The sequence below is a fragment of the Alosa pseudoharengus genome, unplaced genomic scaffold (assembly GCF_046254945.1).
Source record: "Alosa pseudoharengus isolate Yale_2024_CS ecotype anadromous, Long Island Sound unplaced genomic scaffold, YU_APseudo_1.1 YU_APseudo_1.1_scf_12, whole genome shotgun sequence".
Taxonomy (NCBI): domain Eukaryota; kingdom Metazoa; phylum Chordata; class Actinopteri; order Clupeiformes; family Clupeidae; genus Alosa; species Alosa pseudoharengus.
The window spans coordinates 14,239,064-14,255,198 of record NW_027468587.1 but is presented as its reverse complement, the minus strand read 5'-3'; the positions used below and the strand labels follow the sequence as shown (position 1 = coordinate 14,255,198).

Genomic DNA, 16,135 nt, shown 5'->3' with positions numbered 1-16,135 from the left:
GGAGCAGAGGCTACATGTTTGCACTGTAGCCTTGGGGCCATAAAGAATAGAATGCACTAAATTTGAGGAAATCAGAAAATTCAGTAAATTCTGTTCAATCATCCTTCAGTTTCACATACAAATGAGGCAAAATCGCCATAATCCTCTCAGACAGAGCAAGGATTTGGTCATAATCTGAGGGACACACAGTGAGACCATGAATACCCACGAAATAAAATAACAAAATACCAAACTATAAATATGATTATTATTAGAATTGTCCTTTTTTGTTGTTGCTCCATCTTACTGTCTTATCCACTTTTTCAATTTTGTTCAACATGTCCTTTTTATCTGTGTATGTAATTGAGCCTTGGCAATAAAGTTACTGAAATGTTCAGGCCAAAGCTTTCTTGAATTGAACTGAATTGAATTGAATTGAGAGACTGAGAGCATGAGAGAAGAAACAGACAAATGTAATTCTGTATGAAAAATAATAGACCAAATCTTCATTCAGACACAATGCAGGTATATGTATGTTTATAATACACTAATGTACATAGCCAGCAGTAATGGAAATGCAGCTTTGTTTGTGGACGTCATATCAAATTCACATTTGTGAAAAAATAGAAAAAACAGACAAATGAAGGATGTTTGTGAAGACTGAGCACTTCACTAATCATCTTCACTTGTATTTACATTATGAGTGCAGTGGATGATGATGATGATGATGATGATGAATTATAACATCAAAACATATCTTCATGAAAATAGTTGATTATTGTTTTTGTTGTTTTTCCAGAAATTTCTTTTGTCAGAAAGATAAACCAGCCCATGGCTTGATATGACAACATATTCATTAACTCCCAATTGTCCCCAATAAACATATAAATGCTAATGCATATAAATAGCTTGAATTTCCCCTTGGGGATCAATAAAGTATATATCTATCTATCATCTATCTAAGGACACTTGACTAAAATGAGGAAGCCTTCCTCCTCCTCTGTTCCCTTGTCTCAGTCATGACAAGCAGGCTTTATTTTGATTGATGGATGGTGTGTATAGGACCATGGTCTGGTATGAACATCCTGCCTCGGTTGCTGGACCTCTACCTACAGGACAGAGGACAGTCTGAAAGGGCAGCAATGAGGTGATTGAAAATGGCTCAATGATGTACATTCTTAAAGCAACTCCCTGTTCGTGGTTGGTCAATAGTCTGCTTCTTTTTTTTTTTAATGAAACGTTGGCTCTGACTATTGTGTCTGTATCAATTAAATCTATATGGCTAGTTTGTGGAAAATACATTACATACATTATTACGGCGTTTGGTTGCACTAGATATATTCCCCACTTACATTGTTGTTTTGTTGTTATAGTCTTGTGTTCTTGTGCAGTGTCAGGCTTTAATGTTCCTTAGGTCTATGTTACATCTCTCTATCTTACATCCCACACCCTCTGAAGGTGGCCATTGTAATGTTATTTCCATACCGTATCAGCCTTGGTGTATTCTTGTATTCTTATTATGTTTGCTTGCTGTTTTTTAACAATTTGTCTGAAGTTAACTTTTCCTGTGAGCAAACCTGAGGTGTGAATGCCGCTTGAATAACATTTTTTTAACCAAGGCTACAGCCTACCAGACAGTGGGGCTTCTTATGTTACATACACACTGTATGTATAGCATCTGACACCAGACAACATAGAAATTGGAAGTGAAATGTTGCAGGGACTTTTATACACATCTCTTCTTCCATATTTGAAAATACATTTATTTCTAATGGCTGAGACACTGGACATCTAGCTAAAAACTGTTGTTCTATTTCCTGCAACTGCAAGGTGTCGGCATGGTCTTTTCCCCTATCATCTTCACTCCAGCCTTGCCTTACAGGTACCGTAGCACTTCAGCGAACATTCCCCAGAAACAGCAGCAGGCGTCCAAAGGCCCTCATTCAGGGACACTGTATTTCTTGACAACAGATTTCATTCTCATCGAAAATCCTATTACAGGGGATTGAAGTTGAAGTTGAATGGTAGTACATGACATAGCTATTGGCTATTAAAAAAAAAATGTATTATTATTTATTTGAGAATTTTTTCTGTAGCAGAGACACCGTGATCATTCAAATTTTTCTCAATTTTATTTGCAGATACATAGAGATACTCTTGTAAACCATGTGGTGCATTTAGCTGCTCCACTTTCCTGTGCAGAGCTGTCATTTATAAGGATAAAGAAAGAAAGATTTAGAAATAATTTAATAAGAGAGAAGAGGGGTTAAAAGTGTGTGTAATTGCAGTATGGCAATTCCATGTAGTGTAGTTTGAAGACGTGTATTCAGGATGCAGATGGCTTGAGTAGGGTATATGTGGTTTGTGAGAATGAATGACAATGTCATTTTCTACAGGCCTGCTCTTTATATTTAAACGTGGTAAATGCTACAGTAGATACAGGTAACTGGTTTTAAAGACAGTGTCGCTCCTGGTCCACTGCTACTCATGAGTCTTTACATGAGTGTTTATACCAATGTACCATTCATAAGTCACTTCTGCATAATACCACAACAAATGTAATACAACTTATCCTATTTTTTAAAGAAATATATGTATAATCTAATGTTCAATAAATGTTTAGTTACTTTGCCTGGTTCCTGAGGCTGTGACAACTGCTTTTAGCCAAATCCTCTGCAAGCATGCCATCCTAAGGATATAGTTCAGTTCCAAGCTTTAAAAAAAATGAATCCGTCAGTTCTACAACGGGAAATATATTCTTAAGATTTTTTTTTTATTTTAATCTGCGCAATCAAATATCCCCAGACATCGCAAGTACCCAAGGTATTTCGCTTAAACGTCTGTTATTTCATCACAGACGAATCCATACTTTTCACAGTTTTTGGATTTATACTAGGCTATTGAATAATTATATTAATGTATAAAGTACTCCAAATAGCAACACGACGTAGGCCTACTCGTCAAACGTAGGCTTGAGGATCTTCTGCTAAATATCATTTTGCATAATGTTTTTTTTTTTTTTTTACCAATGTCCCGAGCGATCATGTGCAGGTCTGCAGTCAGTCTAGTGATCTCTTGAGTGATCTCTTGAGTAACCTATCCATACTTTTCCATGAACCTTTTCAAGATTTTAATATTCATGAGCACTTCTGTATTGTGATCATTTGATTCGTTAAACTTGTTTAATTGAGCCAAATATTATCCACTGCAGCCTACAATGGCCGGACATACTGATGTTATCCTGGTAAACCTTATAAAGAGCAAAAAATATTATCTTATCTTAAATTTTATTTAAAAAGCGAAAATGGGATAAACAAGAAGAAATGTTCATATACAATATCACTTATAAACATAAACCACGTAATTCCAAATAACAGTCAATAAACTTACTTTATACATTTTTACATCTAATCTTTTAAAAACATTTCATAACCAATACTATTTTAACATCAACCATCTGTAAAAAATATATCCCGCAGCACTGGTAGACTATGATGTTAAATTATGTATCTGCCCTGGAGATTCAAAGTGCAAATTTGGACAAATTGTGGTTCAGAACCTTAAAAAAAAATAGGTTAAAAACGCGATGGACTCGCCATGGACTCACTAAATAGACTATTGGAAGCAAAACACGCTTTTTAATATATTTCGCTTTTTCTATGGATGAGGGAGAAGGCTATGCCTAGGCTACTCTGATAACTCAACAGGTTTCTGCCGAATGTCTTGCTCGCTTAAAGTGCAGTTCCAATTAGGGCATAGGACAGTACTAGATGATTCCGTCAGTTCAAAGATTTTAAAGCGTTCATTTGAGCAAATTCAACGTGTGCCATTATTAGGCCTAATATCTGCAATGATGGACAACAACATTTGGCTCATATAGCCTATTAGGAAAAAGAAAACGGTCACTGCAATTTTTTGGATTTCATAGTCTCATAAATTATATTTACAGCAATCTGTACATGTACAAAACACCAAGTAACATATCTGACAGGTAGCGAGCCCAGACTGTCAATCATTATTTTTGCTGGACTCTTGGTCGCTTTGATCGTCCGTGAAGCAAACATCAACATCACTGTCATTGTCGCTCTTTTGCTCCGGATCTTCGTACATGTCATCTATCTTATCATCGGTCTTTTTGATGGTTTGTCCTGGATGCCTTGATTTGACGTGTCTCTCCAAATCCCTCCTGCGCACCAATACCTTCCCGCAGAACTCGCACCTGTACGGCGTGTTCCCCTCTGCGTGCAGTCGGATGTGTTTGTTCAAATTGCTGGGGTCACCGAAAGGTCGGAAGCACACTTTGCACTTCAACGGTTTGTAACCCGTGTGAGTCCTCATGTGGATTTTCAGGCCGTATTTCCGTGAGTACAGTTTACCGCAGTACAGACACAGGTGTCCCTTTTTGGGCTTCCCGGTACCAGCGTTGGCTGCGGGCATGGACTCGAGCCTTGCCCGGTTCTTCTCCACAGCTATCTCAGAAAGCTGTTGTGTATGCATGGCTATTTCCCTGTCAATATTAGTAATTGAGCTCAGATCGGGGTTCAGTCCAGGGGCGCCAAAGTAGGAAACTGACTCCGGGTACTTGAGGAGATTGCTGAAGTGAAACTTAAATGGGTAGTAAGGTGAGCTATACAGTAACTCGCCATTGTACACAGTGAATGGCATCAGTGGGATGTTACAGTCTGCATTGTAAGGTTTCACCCCATCAAACTGCGGCAAGGAAAAACGTTCAAAATGAAACCCAGAGGAGATCTGAGTGTAGCGAGAGGGCGAAAGCCCCGAGTGCATTCGCCCCTCCACGTGCTTGAAAGCGGAGGTCTCCTCAAAGTGCGGCAGCAAGGGAAAGCCTCGGATAGTGTTGGCACAGGGCACCACGGGGGATGTGGAGTCAATGGGGTGGACGCACTTGGAGGGATGAGCTCCAGATACCGGTTCGTTCAGTGAACGTGTCGACTTCATTCCCCCCAAAAGCTTATTGAACCCAATGCTGTTCGGTTTCCCGGTGGACTCCTCTCTGGACACCTCTGTTGGAGTGACCTTAGACAGTCCCATAGGTTTAAATGCTGAGCGTACTCCAGGGTGGAAACCCATGTTACTCAGTACCGCAGAGGTTCCGCTCAGGCCAAGGAGATGGTTTCTGGCCGAGGTCACACTCATATCGAGGGCCCTGTCCTGCTCCTCAGATGTGGACTTCTTTGATATTCCCGCCTTGTTGAGGAAAGGAGAGGAAGGCATGTTTCGCTTGATGGAGTCGGAGATGGAGGTGTGGTGGCCGTTCCTGGGCGAGGAGGAGGTGTTGGGGATGTCTCCTGATTTGGGTGACCTGCTAAGGTTTTCAGACCCCCTTGCTTGTTCGTTGTTTACAAATCCTCTGCCGTTGCTCAGAGCGCAGTGGAAATGAACATGGGCTTTGAGCGTGTTTGGGTATTTGAAGATTCTCCAACAGTACCAACAGATAAAACGTTCCTCCCCTGGAAATAAAGTAAAAAATACAGTTAAGTATAAATACCATTGGCCTTTGAGTTACTCTTGACACATTTAATGAAGTGACAGTTAGTGTTAACCCACTTCATTTTACGCTGGCATGACACCGGTTGAACAATCAGAGGGTCAATTATATTGATGTAATGATTTTGTAATCCCTCTCTTAGCTGTTTATTACAGCCGCCGACAGAGCAAACGCCGGCCAATCTGGCGCTCCCAAAGCAGTAAAATGAATAGGGACTTTCTCTGTGCTCTTTCCCGTGGAAGTGACAGCAGCTGTGGCTTGAAATCGCAAGTCGGGAAAGACAATGAGGCCGGCCCATCTGTTGACGCTCGAGAAAAGAGCAGCGTATGTCAAGGAGCGCGCGGTGTATTGGTCCCAGAGCAGCGCACACAGGGGCCTGCGTCGCAAATCAGGGCAATATACATCCCACATGAAAGTTAGTATTCATTAGACAACAAAAGCTTATGTAGCCAGCTAATTTACCGTAGAGCACCTTATTCGGAAATGTATTTGCTCCCAAATGCATGAATATTAATGACGGAGTGACATTTGTTAACCTCTCCCCCCTCTCCCCTATTCACTATTACTGGTTACAATGGACATTATGGTGAGGTAATAATTGTTGTCTAGTTTAAAATTCATATGGATAGGGCTGTCCATTAGATGGAGTGCAACGCAAAACAAACAAAAGTAGCCTGCGCCAGAATCTGTTGCTTTTCCAGGCCTTGGTGCCCAGCTCTTTCAGCCTAACTGCCACAATATTCAATTAACATAAACAATTAGTGGGTCTCTTTTGCTTGATTACGAATAACAATCATACATTATAATCGGATTTAAATGGGATTTTGTTGCTGGTGTCGCGTATTTGTGCCCTGCATCTAAGTAATTAAGTGTTGGGCATCATATAGTCTTCTCGATTTTTTTGACTACTATTTGGTGTCCTACTATTGTTTTTTGTAGATTTGTATACAGTTAAGTGCAGCATTAATTTAGGAAATGGTGCAATCATAAAAATAATATAATGAATAATGAATCTTTAGTGTGTAGCATTTTGCATCGAAAAACGTCAGCTATTCAGTACCAACGTGTGACCAATATGAAGATATTCTTTGTTTTGATGAAATCCCCACAAGCACTCATAAACTGACTCAAGTGCATTCATGCAATTGTTTTCAACATCGATAGACTGTTTCCCCAGCTTTGGAACCTGTCCCAGAGCAAACGAATCAAATCTTTTTTTTTCTTGCGTACATGTGTAGGCTTCAATAATAATTTTAATAAATGATAAATATGAGAAAAAATAATGATATATTATATACATTATATAATGATATATATAGCCTTATTTTTTTGCATCAATCTGGCGCGTCGCCAGATACAATAGACTTAATAGGAGCAGTTTAATGGATTTACCTTTCTCGTCGTGTGTTGGAGTAGCGGTCGTGGGAATATCAAACCACTGCGCAAGTGTGTTTGAGTACCATACGCTTAATTCTTCTCCTGTCTGGATCTCCCTCAGCACACGATAGAAAATCTTTTGTGGAGCGACAAAGAAACGAAGAAAGAAGGAAATGACGAAAAGAAGGGAGGAAGAAAAATAATGAGTATAGTGCCAATATAGGTCTATATAGTGCAAATGCAAATATCATTCTCTTTATGTATCTGTGTCATATGGCGTAGCCTACCTGTCCTCCAGGTAAGTCTGAAATGGCCTCAAGATTTTGCTCCTGGCTGTTTCTGGCTGCACGGATGAGCCCGATCCAGTCCGGCAGAGGGCTGCCCGATTCATCCACAAAATCCCCTCTCACCAAACGAATCTGTAAATATTACCAGGAAAGCGGCAACATTAGTTCAGCCACAAATTATGACCTCTACTAATAAATAATAATAATAAAAAACATCAAATAAAATACTTAAATAAATATTAGTCTTTTGTTGAATCAATGCATCTATACGTTTGTTGTATTTTGTATGTTGCTGTTAATCAAACTACAATTTCCCGCAAAGCTTTTGGTGTTTATTATTTATAGGAAGTCCCCAGTTGTTCATTAAAACCACATAGAGGTGTCTGTAACAAAGGCGTGGTTAATGCGTGTTTTTTCGGTCTATTAAACAGTGGTGATCATTTCCAAGGCGAAGTGCCATATAATTGAATTGATATGAGAAACGAATTTGAGGAGTGTCAAAGCGTTTCTAAACTGTTCAAGCAAATTAAAGATTAAAGCGTGACGTTTGACACGGAGATTGCACCTGATGATCTCGCGGGGCCTGGGGCGCTACATTTAGCTGCATCAATCACACAAGCAGACAGCAGAAATAGCACGAGCCTATTTATATGGTTTAACAAACCACGAGAAACATATAACTTTAGACATCAAAGTGAGAAAAAAAGAGGTGGGGTCACAATTTGATCGGATTGTATTTTTTTTTTTCTTTACAATTTCATCGGATTGTATATTTTTCTCCAAAACAATGATTTTAGTCTAATAATAAATAGCCTAGCCTGATACCATATAGGCCTAATTTAGGACTTAAAATATCACATAAATGTGTAGGCAATGCTAATCAAATTGGCTTTCCTCAAGCTATTATAATTTTGCGCTTTTTGCAATAGATTTCATTTTTCATGTGTTGTTTTTATTTTTAATTGGCGTGTATTATTTGTATTATTATTGCTGGAGGCTATTATCTTTCTGAGGCATCTTTCTGTAGCCGCATTACATTAAATTGAAGTGGTAGGCTGGAGTTAGGAGCCTGTGAAATGTGATGGACTGGGGGCATGAAATCTTCCTCCACGGCTCAGCTCATCCCATTAGGCCGGTTAAGCAGAGGCACAGACTGACAAGTTGTCCTGTTAATGTTGCTCAATTATTCCCAACACGACAGCGCCACCCAATTAATACCCAAATGCAAGATTACTTATGACAAGTAGGCATCGGGATTTTTAGAAAGTTCCCCCTTATTTGTAGGCTACCTGTCCAGGATTTTAACCAATAGGAGTTATTGTTTTTTTTATCATTCTAAATGTTATGTAGGATTATTATGATCATTATTATTATTATTACTATTATTATTGTTATTATTGCCGTTGGAATTATTGGAATTATTACTATTACCATTATTATTATTATTAGTTTAAGTAGTAGAAGTAGTAGTATTAAATATATGTTAAGCAAAATAATAAACAATAATGAATTATAATAAAGATGCAGTGAAAGAAAGCTGAAAAAACGGATATTGAGAAGTCGAAAATATGTATAATGCTGTAAAAATACAGTACTACGTTTTTAAAGAAAAATTATGGTAGTCACCAATACCATCTATTGTGATCTATCGCTATTGGTTGCAGAATACACATGCTGAACACTTCTGCAATTAAAGTTATTGAAAATAGTCTACATCCTTACATTCTTGTTTGCACTGGACCAAAATGTGAGAGGGCAATGCATGTGCATTATGCATGATGTTACAAAAATTGTCCTGAAAATCTATAAGGCATTTAAAATTTGCTTACCTTTTTCTTGAGTCCAACTTCTTTGCGGTCCGACACGTACTTCCCTAGCTTGAAAATACCCGGCACCGGTCCTATCCTGATGCCGGCCGGGATGGTGCAGTCAGCAAACACGCTAATTGCGGGTGTCCTGTTCGCTTGCATTGCTGGCTCTGCGTGCAGTCGGATCAGAACCAGGAAGACCAAGCAAGGGGGACTGATTGAGACGAGCAGTCAAGACCGGGGAGATGAGGCCAGGCTAATCTCCGCCTGCGAAGTGACGCGCTGGCGCATCTGATCCGGCTTTTCTAATGGAGCAGAGCAAGGTGCCCCCCATGGCACAGCACATTAACGCGCAAGGGCGAGCAGTGCGCGCGCGGCAGCGTTGGCGGCGGTGGTGGTGGGTGAGAGAGTTGCGCTCTCTCAGCAGCTGTGTGGAAACTCCGCGCGAGATGGTCACATGGAGACTTTCCCTCACCCTCGCGCATAATGAAGAGCTCCAAACGGCCGAGAGACAATGGGCCAGGCGACCTTCCCATCCCCAAAATCCAATTTGTCAAGGGCAGAGAAAAGAGAGCGCGGAATCAAAGGTCTGGGCCGGCCATTAATCCTCAGCATGTGGCTTTGTCCGTCAGGCAGTTCCGATATTTTAAGTGACAAATCCACTGTATAATTTCTCCATAAATTCAGCCCCCTTTCATTGTTCCTATAGAACCCGGGTTTTGGAAATAAGTGACTACTTTAAATCTACTTGGCTGCATCCTTTTAAGTTTAATATACTTCAAAGCTCTTTATTCTCTCTCTTGGCTGCATTGTGTCTCCCTGCTTGCACAAAAGAGGCAGGAATGTTTGGTAGACTTGTTAACTTCTATTGACTCCCGGCGTGTGCCGGGCTGGGTTTGGGCAGGTACTCAACGGGAGAAACACCAGAGAAACAGCAACAGCTTTCAAAACAACCACCATCTTATCATTTCACACTTGTGGTTTGTCCTTATCAGGAGGTCTGTCAAGATGATTTTGCTCAGTGGCAAGCTTATACTCATTCAAATTTGTGTCGTAAATGAGTTTTGATAATGGCCAAGGTATTGCAGAAATGTATTTTTTTTATGTATTTATCTATCTATCTATCTATCTATCTATCTATCTATCTATCTATCTATTATGGTACTGGATTAGAATTTGGATTCAACAACTTTCGTTAACAGTGACATATGGACTTTCTGGAGGATATATTTTAAGATTCGTTTAGGTGTTTCCACTAGCATTTTACTCATTATCTGACGTAATATATAAACACCTGTTTTATAATATAATAATATATATAATATTTACACCTGTTTACCTGTTTTTTGTTCTTTTTCTTTTTTTTCTTCTTTTTATGTGTCCTTCATGGGAAGAACTGGCCCTGCTTAACTGAAAGCATCTCATTCTTTTAAGGGCCACATCTATTGAACACCATGGTAAAAGCGTCCTCCTGTCGCTTTATGGCTGTACGATTTTAAAACTTGGTTTGACCTCTTTGATCTCAAGACTGAAAGCTTCAACAGAGAAGCCGGGGAGCGCAACAAGAAGCAGTGGGCGATAAATCCATGCTATGAACATGTCTTGCCTGTGCCCCCGACGACTTCGCGATGACAGTCTGTAATTGGAGATGCAGAGGTGGGATCTCTCTTTACGCAAAGGTACCCCACTGTTTCATCCCTTCAACCCTCTCTTCGCGCCTCTTAACGAGTCAAAGAGCGTGAACGACACGCGAGCCATTTTATCAATAGGCGCATGCAGAGGCCGGCTGTGCGGAAGGTTATTTATTAATGTTGCCATTTGTGACTGGTTCCCAACCACTCCAGAATAGCGGGCCTGCCTCTGCGCCTCTTACACCAGCCAGCGCGATTCTTATTCTTGTCTTGTGGCTCAAAAGTTGAAGTTCTCCAAGTGAAATAAATTGCCCGCAAAAGGGGAACGGGACATTTTCTTCCCTGTTTTCTTAGAGCTGTTGGGAAAAGCGAGGGTGAGACGGAGCAATGAGCTCAGTGAAGCACGGTGAACGGTCAAAGCCTCGCTGTTGAAAGTGAAAGCAGTGTTCGAAGCAAATGAGATGGAAAATTAAATGAAATTAAATAGCTTGAACGGTGGCATTGTCCTCTCCCTTTTTAAAAAAGAAACATTAATTACATGGTCGAAGCTTTATAGGAGAACAATATTGTGGACTCTATCAGAGCATTCCAGTACACTTTTTATGGACTTCTCAGTCTAGAGTCCAGAGAATAGGTCCGGTGAAGGATGTTTCTGGAGCTGAGAGAAAAATAGGCTTTGGCCATTTCACTCTCACTGCAGCTTATCTTTACAATCCAAGCTTAATGCGGGGGTTTGATTTAACAGGTTGCCCTATAATGAGCCATGAATGTAGAGGAACAACAAGTCTGTAAAGCGTAGCTGTTGCGTCGAGCAATGTCCCACCAGGGACACCTTTCATGCCTCCAAACGGCCTCGCAGTACCAAGGGTTCCCTCACTTCACGAAGATGTATCTGTGGCCCCCACAATGCCTGTGAAGGATCCCAGAGCTCCCAGGAAAACACATTTTTTACGCGAACCATAAACCTTTTGCAAAAGCTCTTCCAAATCTTTGTTCGACTCACAATGTAGGCTACTGTTCTCAGCTTTTAGCTCGGATTGTATACGTGTTTTGTTGTAAGTAGGCCATAGCCTACATTGAATATGATGCATAAATGGGTTATTTTATGTTCTATAATTTGCATTTTCTTTTTATTTCTTTTCTCATTTTCTATCTCCGACAACCATTGAGAATGAATGACAACCATTGAGTGAGATGTTTAATAGACTGCTTTCACCAGCATATGAGCTACAGTCTAATAGTTACTAATAGATACTTTCATGACCCCCCCCCCCCTCCCCTGCCCCACCAAATGGTTCTTAAGATCACCCAAGAAAATATTGATAGTCAAAAATGTTACTTTTGATTCCAAATCATTGTCTTTATTCACAATCGGATTAAAAGTCATAACCATATGTTTCATTCAAATGCCATTGTGTGTGAGTGTGTGTGGTTTGCAGCCTATGTGCTTTACCATGGCTGTCTGCGGGAAAGTGCAAGCTTCTGAAAAAGACCGACCAGCTGCGCAGCAGATAGGGGATGCGGGTGGGACATTACGGATGCATTTGTATAGTAATTATGCTTGTATGGGAGTTCCACCAGATGACACGATCGGGATTTTAACCCAGACTAATATTCAAAATCGCATTAGAAAGTGGCGAAATAAGTGGCAACTGATTCGACGCTGCTCATGCGTGCTCTCATTTTTAAATGTCCTCGCAAGAAAAGAGCCACTTCGTCTCACTATTCAAAGCCCAAACAAAGTTAACGCTGCCTTTTGAACTGAATTTCCCTAACTTAAACCCCACTTGTCTCGACTGAAAAGGCGCGCATAATAGGGTGTAAACTCGGCTGAATTGAAATGTTTCGGTGTACCTTATAAATTCATACCTTTTCTCACTCCAGCGCCTCATAATGAGCTCTCAGTCTAGGCGATTCTCTCTGCTGTCCAACGCGTTTAGCGCAAGCTCTATTTGTGAAGTTCATTTCTAGGCAAATGTATTCAGATGGGTATCGGAATGAATAGCGATGTGTGTCAGCCGGGCCTAATTGTTTTTAAGGCACTTAAACCATATGCAGAGACTGACAGAAATTCTCAAGTTTTCTTAGCTGTCCAACTGGCTCTTTAGATGTTTCCTCTGAACGATGGGAAAAGCACTGCGAGTTTCTTTTTTCTTTTTTTCTGACAGGTTCTGGAGGAGGGGGGCAGACAGATCATTATTATTCCATTTGTACTTTTTATTTCTCTACCAGAATGGGTCCTTGAACAATCAACGTTAAAGATTCTGCCAGCCATACATTTGTTGAAGAGCTTAAGGACATATTTTAGTGTTTCGTGTATTGTTTATATATGTTGCTTATATATATTGCATACATATTCTTGGTGTCTGCTCCATCGCCATCTTATATTTTTTTGGTCTTATACCTGAGAACAGCAAGGGTAGAAACCAAACTATTTTATAAAAATGTGTTGTTTATATTTGAATATATGCAATACTTGAAGGAAAGCAGCTTGTAAAAGATTTCCTTATAGTGTCCAGTAATGTGTGGTGGAATGGTAAAAAAAAAACAGAGCTGAATCAATTGATAGAATCAATAAAAACTGCTAAATCAGTTTAAAAAAAATGATGTATACAGTTTGACCTTTGTCATTATCAACAAAGCTAAATGAAGGTGAAATGAGTCAAGCAGGACAATGAGATGCACTTCTGTTGGACCACCTGACCTTGAGCAGCTGTAGGCTACCTGGCACACAACATGTGCAAATGTACATGGGCAAATGTAATTTTCTTATGACTATAAACGGGCCTCATCCCTTCTGTTTAAACGTCTGCTCTCCCCCTGTATCCTATGCTATTCACTCATTTCTGAATTATCTCACCAGTTACAAAAAAGACACAATTAAAGTGTTTTACTATAAATCCTTGGACAAAAAGATAATCAGCAAGAACAACACCAAGACGCAAAATATTGCTTGACAGGATCCTGTAAAGCTCCTGAAAGGAGACGGCGCGGAAAGGTTTACCCTAATGCCTGTTAATTATATCGATAATGCGCTTTCCGAATTTATTGGCTAACGTCCTTCCCGACAGTCATTCTTGGTGAAGTAAGGGTCGAAAGCACATTAAGTGACTGGCTACATGCAAACTAATGATATGAAATTGGCAATCAGTGCTGAGAGACGACCTTGCTGTTCCTCATTAGAGTCCCGGATTGACAGTTCTGGGTTTTGATAATCTCCGGTGCGTCCTCTCGCAGCTAAGAAACAGGATGGTCTTGAGCTGGCTAATTGAGCACGAGTATCGGGTGGGATGAGCTTGTGGAAATGATGACCTGGAGACAAAGGCCAGTGCAGCTATTGATGAACTTGTGAGACGTCTGCGCGCTCCTGTGTCATTTGCTGTAGGCCTAATGGTCAATTTAAAGTAATATCACTCAAAATGGGGTGAGATGCAAGCCACAGCAATTCCGGACAGAATTTATTTGAACCTTTGCCCGCAGAAGTCAATTGTCCGCATTAGTTGTTTATTGAAGTAGGTTAATTCCTTTGTAATTGAATATAAGATGACGTAAAATCAAATAAAGTGATTGTTTATAATCATATTGTTAATAATAATAATAATAATAATAATAATAATAATAATAATAATAATTAGGAATGTAGAAACATTTTCTGATCTCACACACAATTATCTACACCACATGAAACTAATACCTGTATGTCTTACATACTTTGTACAGCCTATATTAAATACTTTGACTTTAACTGGGGCCTACTAAATACATACATTATATTATTTGTATATATACATATACAAATATACAATATAATTACTGTATTTAGTAAGAACAACAGCCTTCTCCAACAATACTGCATGAAAAAACAGTGAAAGTGATAGTAATACAATAGCAATATTAATCTGGAATAACTGCACTGTTGTACCTTAGAAGTGTTTAACTAACATATACCACATAGTTCACATTTTACAATAATTTATTTCAGTAAAGGTTTTTTCATTAACTCTTACTAAATAAGGCATTCTTATTCTTGCACTTCCAGTTTTCTTGCACCTTTGCAAGTCTCCCATGTTTTCAGATCTCACAGGGATAAAAATAGCTTACTGGGTTTTCATTTTTAATAATAGAAGTTAGATAGATAGACACATGTATTGGCTATTATAACTATTAAATACATATGCCATACATGCATTGTTTCAATCGGTATCATCTCATTGGTAGCCCAGTCTAATGTGCTCCAGTAATTTGCTGGCCCACTAAAAAGTGCTTTCATCATTATGGATGCACGTTACATTTCAGCCAAAACGTGTTAAACTATCACGGGAGCCTGTCATGTTTTATAGACCCTGCCAACATAGGTCAGGGACACACACACACACACACACACACACACACACAGTACTTTGTATGCACACACATCAAAATACCCATACATGGACATGCATATGACTGTAAGCCTCTCAGCGATTCAAGACAACTCTTGTCAAAAGACATCTATTCCTCCGTGAGCAGATTCGCTGGCTCTCTTTCTAACCTCTGGCACACTTTCTCCACATATCTGAATCATTCTCATATGCCTCCTCCCCTGACATCCTTTCCCTTCAAATGTGCATCGCCCTGATCTGAAATCAATTCAACCTCTTCAGCTTGCAGTTGTACCTGTGTCACGGCAGCCTTGCATAGTGTGGAAACATGCTTTGATGTTTACATTATAAATCAAGTGACCAGGCAAGGAGTTTAGGCCATAATGACATGGTCATGGTCGTATTGCATCAGGCAGTTTGTGGTGTATCTGCATGCTGCGATCTCAAGATATAACTTGGACAGAAAGTGTAAAGACTATTTGCCACCCATGCCATGTTCCTGCCCCGAACACCACTGATGACAGAGACATTCATCTCTCTCAGGTCGTACTCTTCTAATGTTACAGGACTGCATGTTACTTCAGCATCACAGCCCTTACACCTCTTCCCCTCCTCCAACATACTCCCCTCTCCTCTCCTCTCCTCCACCTCTCTCCCCCTATTCCCCACCTCTCCTCTCCTCCACCTCTCCCCATATTCCCCACCTCTCCTCTCCACCTCTCTCTCCCCCTATTCCCCACCTCTCCTCTCCTCCACCTCTCTCTCCCCCTATTCCCCACCTCTCCTCTCCTCCACCTCTCCCCATATTCCCCACCTCTCCTCTCCACCTCTCTCCCCCTATTCCCCACCTCTCCTCTCCTCCACCTCTCTCCTCCTATTCCCCACCTCTCCTCTCCTCCACCTCTCTCTCCCCCTATTCCCCACCTCTCCCCTCCTCCACCTCTCCCCATATACCCCACCTCTCCTCTCCACCTCTCTCCCCCTATTCCCCACCTCTCCTCTCCTCCACCTCTCTCTCCCCCTATTCCCCACTCTCCTCTCCTCCACCTCTCTCCCCTCCGCCCTGCGTGCTGCGGGTGCTTGGGGTGTTCAGCATGTTCCAGGGCGGTCCGATCACTCCTGATCAGCCGTGGCGAGACGGGCTGCTGATGGGGATGGAATGGGGACGTGGAACGCCTGTGCG

General features: G+C 40.7%; 1 protein-coding gene across 1 annotated transcript; it reads right to left on the bottom strand.

Annotated features, from left to right (window-relative positions):
- Positions 1-3,987: 3,987 nt before the first annotated feature.
- prdm13 (PR domain containing 13) lies at positions 3,988-9,122 on the bottom strand. The gene is made up of 4 exons (XM_076279425.1): positions 8,982-9,122; positions 7,153-7,284; positions 6,881-7,001; positions 3,988-5,450 (listed from the first exon to the last, which is right to left on the bottom strand). Exons 1-4 carry the CDS (start codon positions 9,120-9,122, stop codon positions 3,988-3,990), a joined length of 1,857 nt encoding a protein of 618 aa, XP_076135540.1.
- Positions 9,123-16,135: the final 7,013 nt, after the last annotated feature.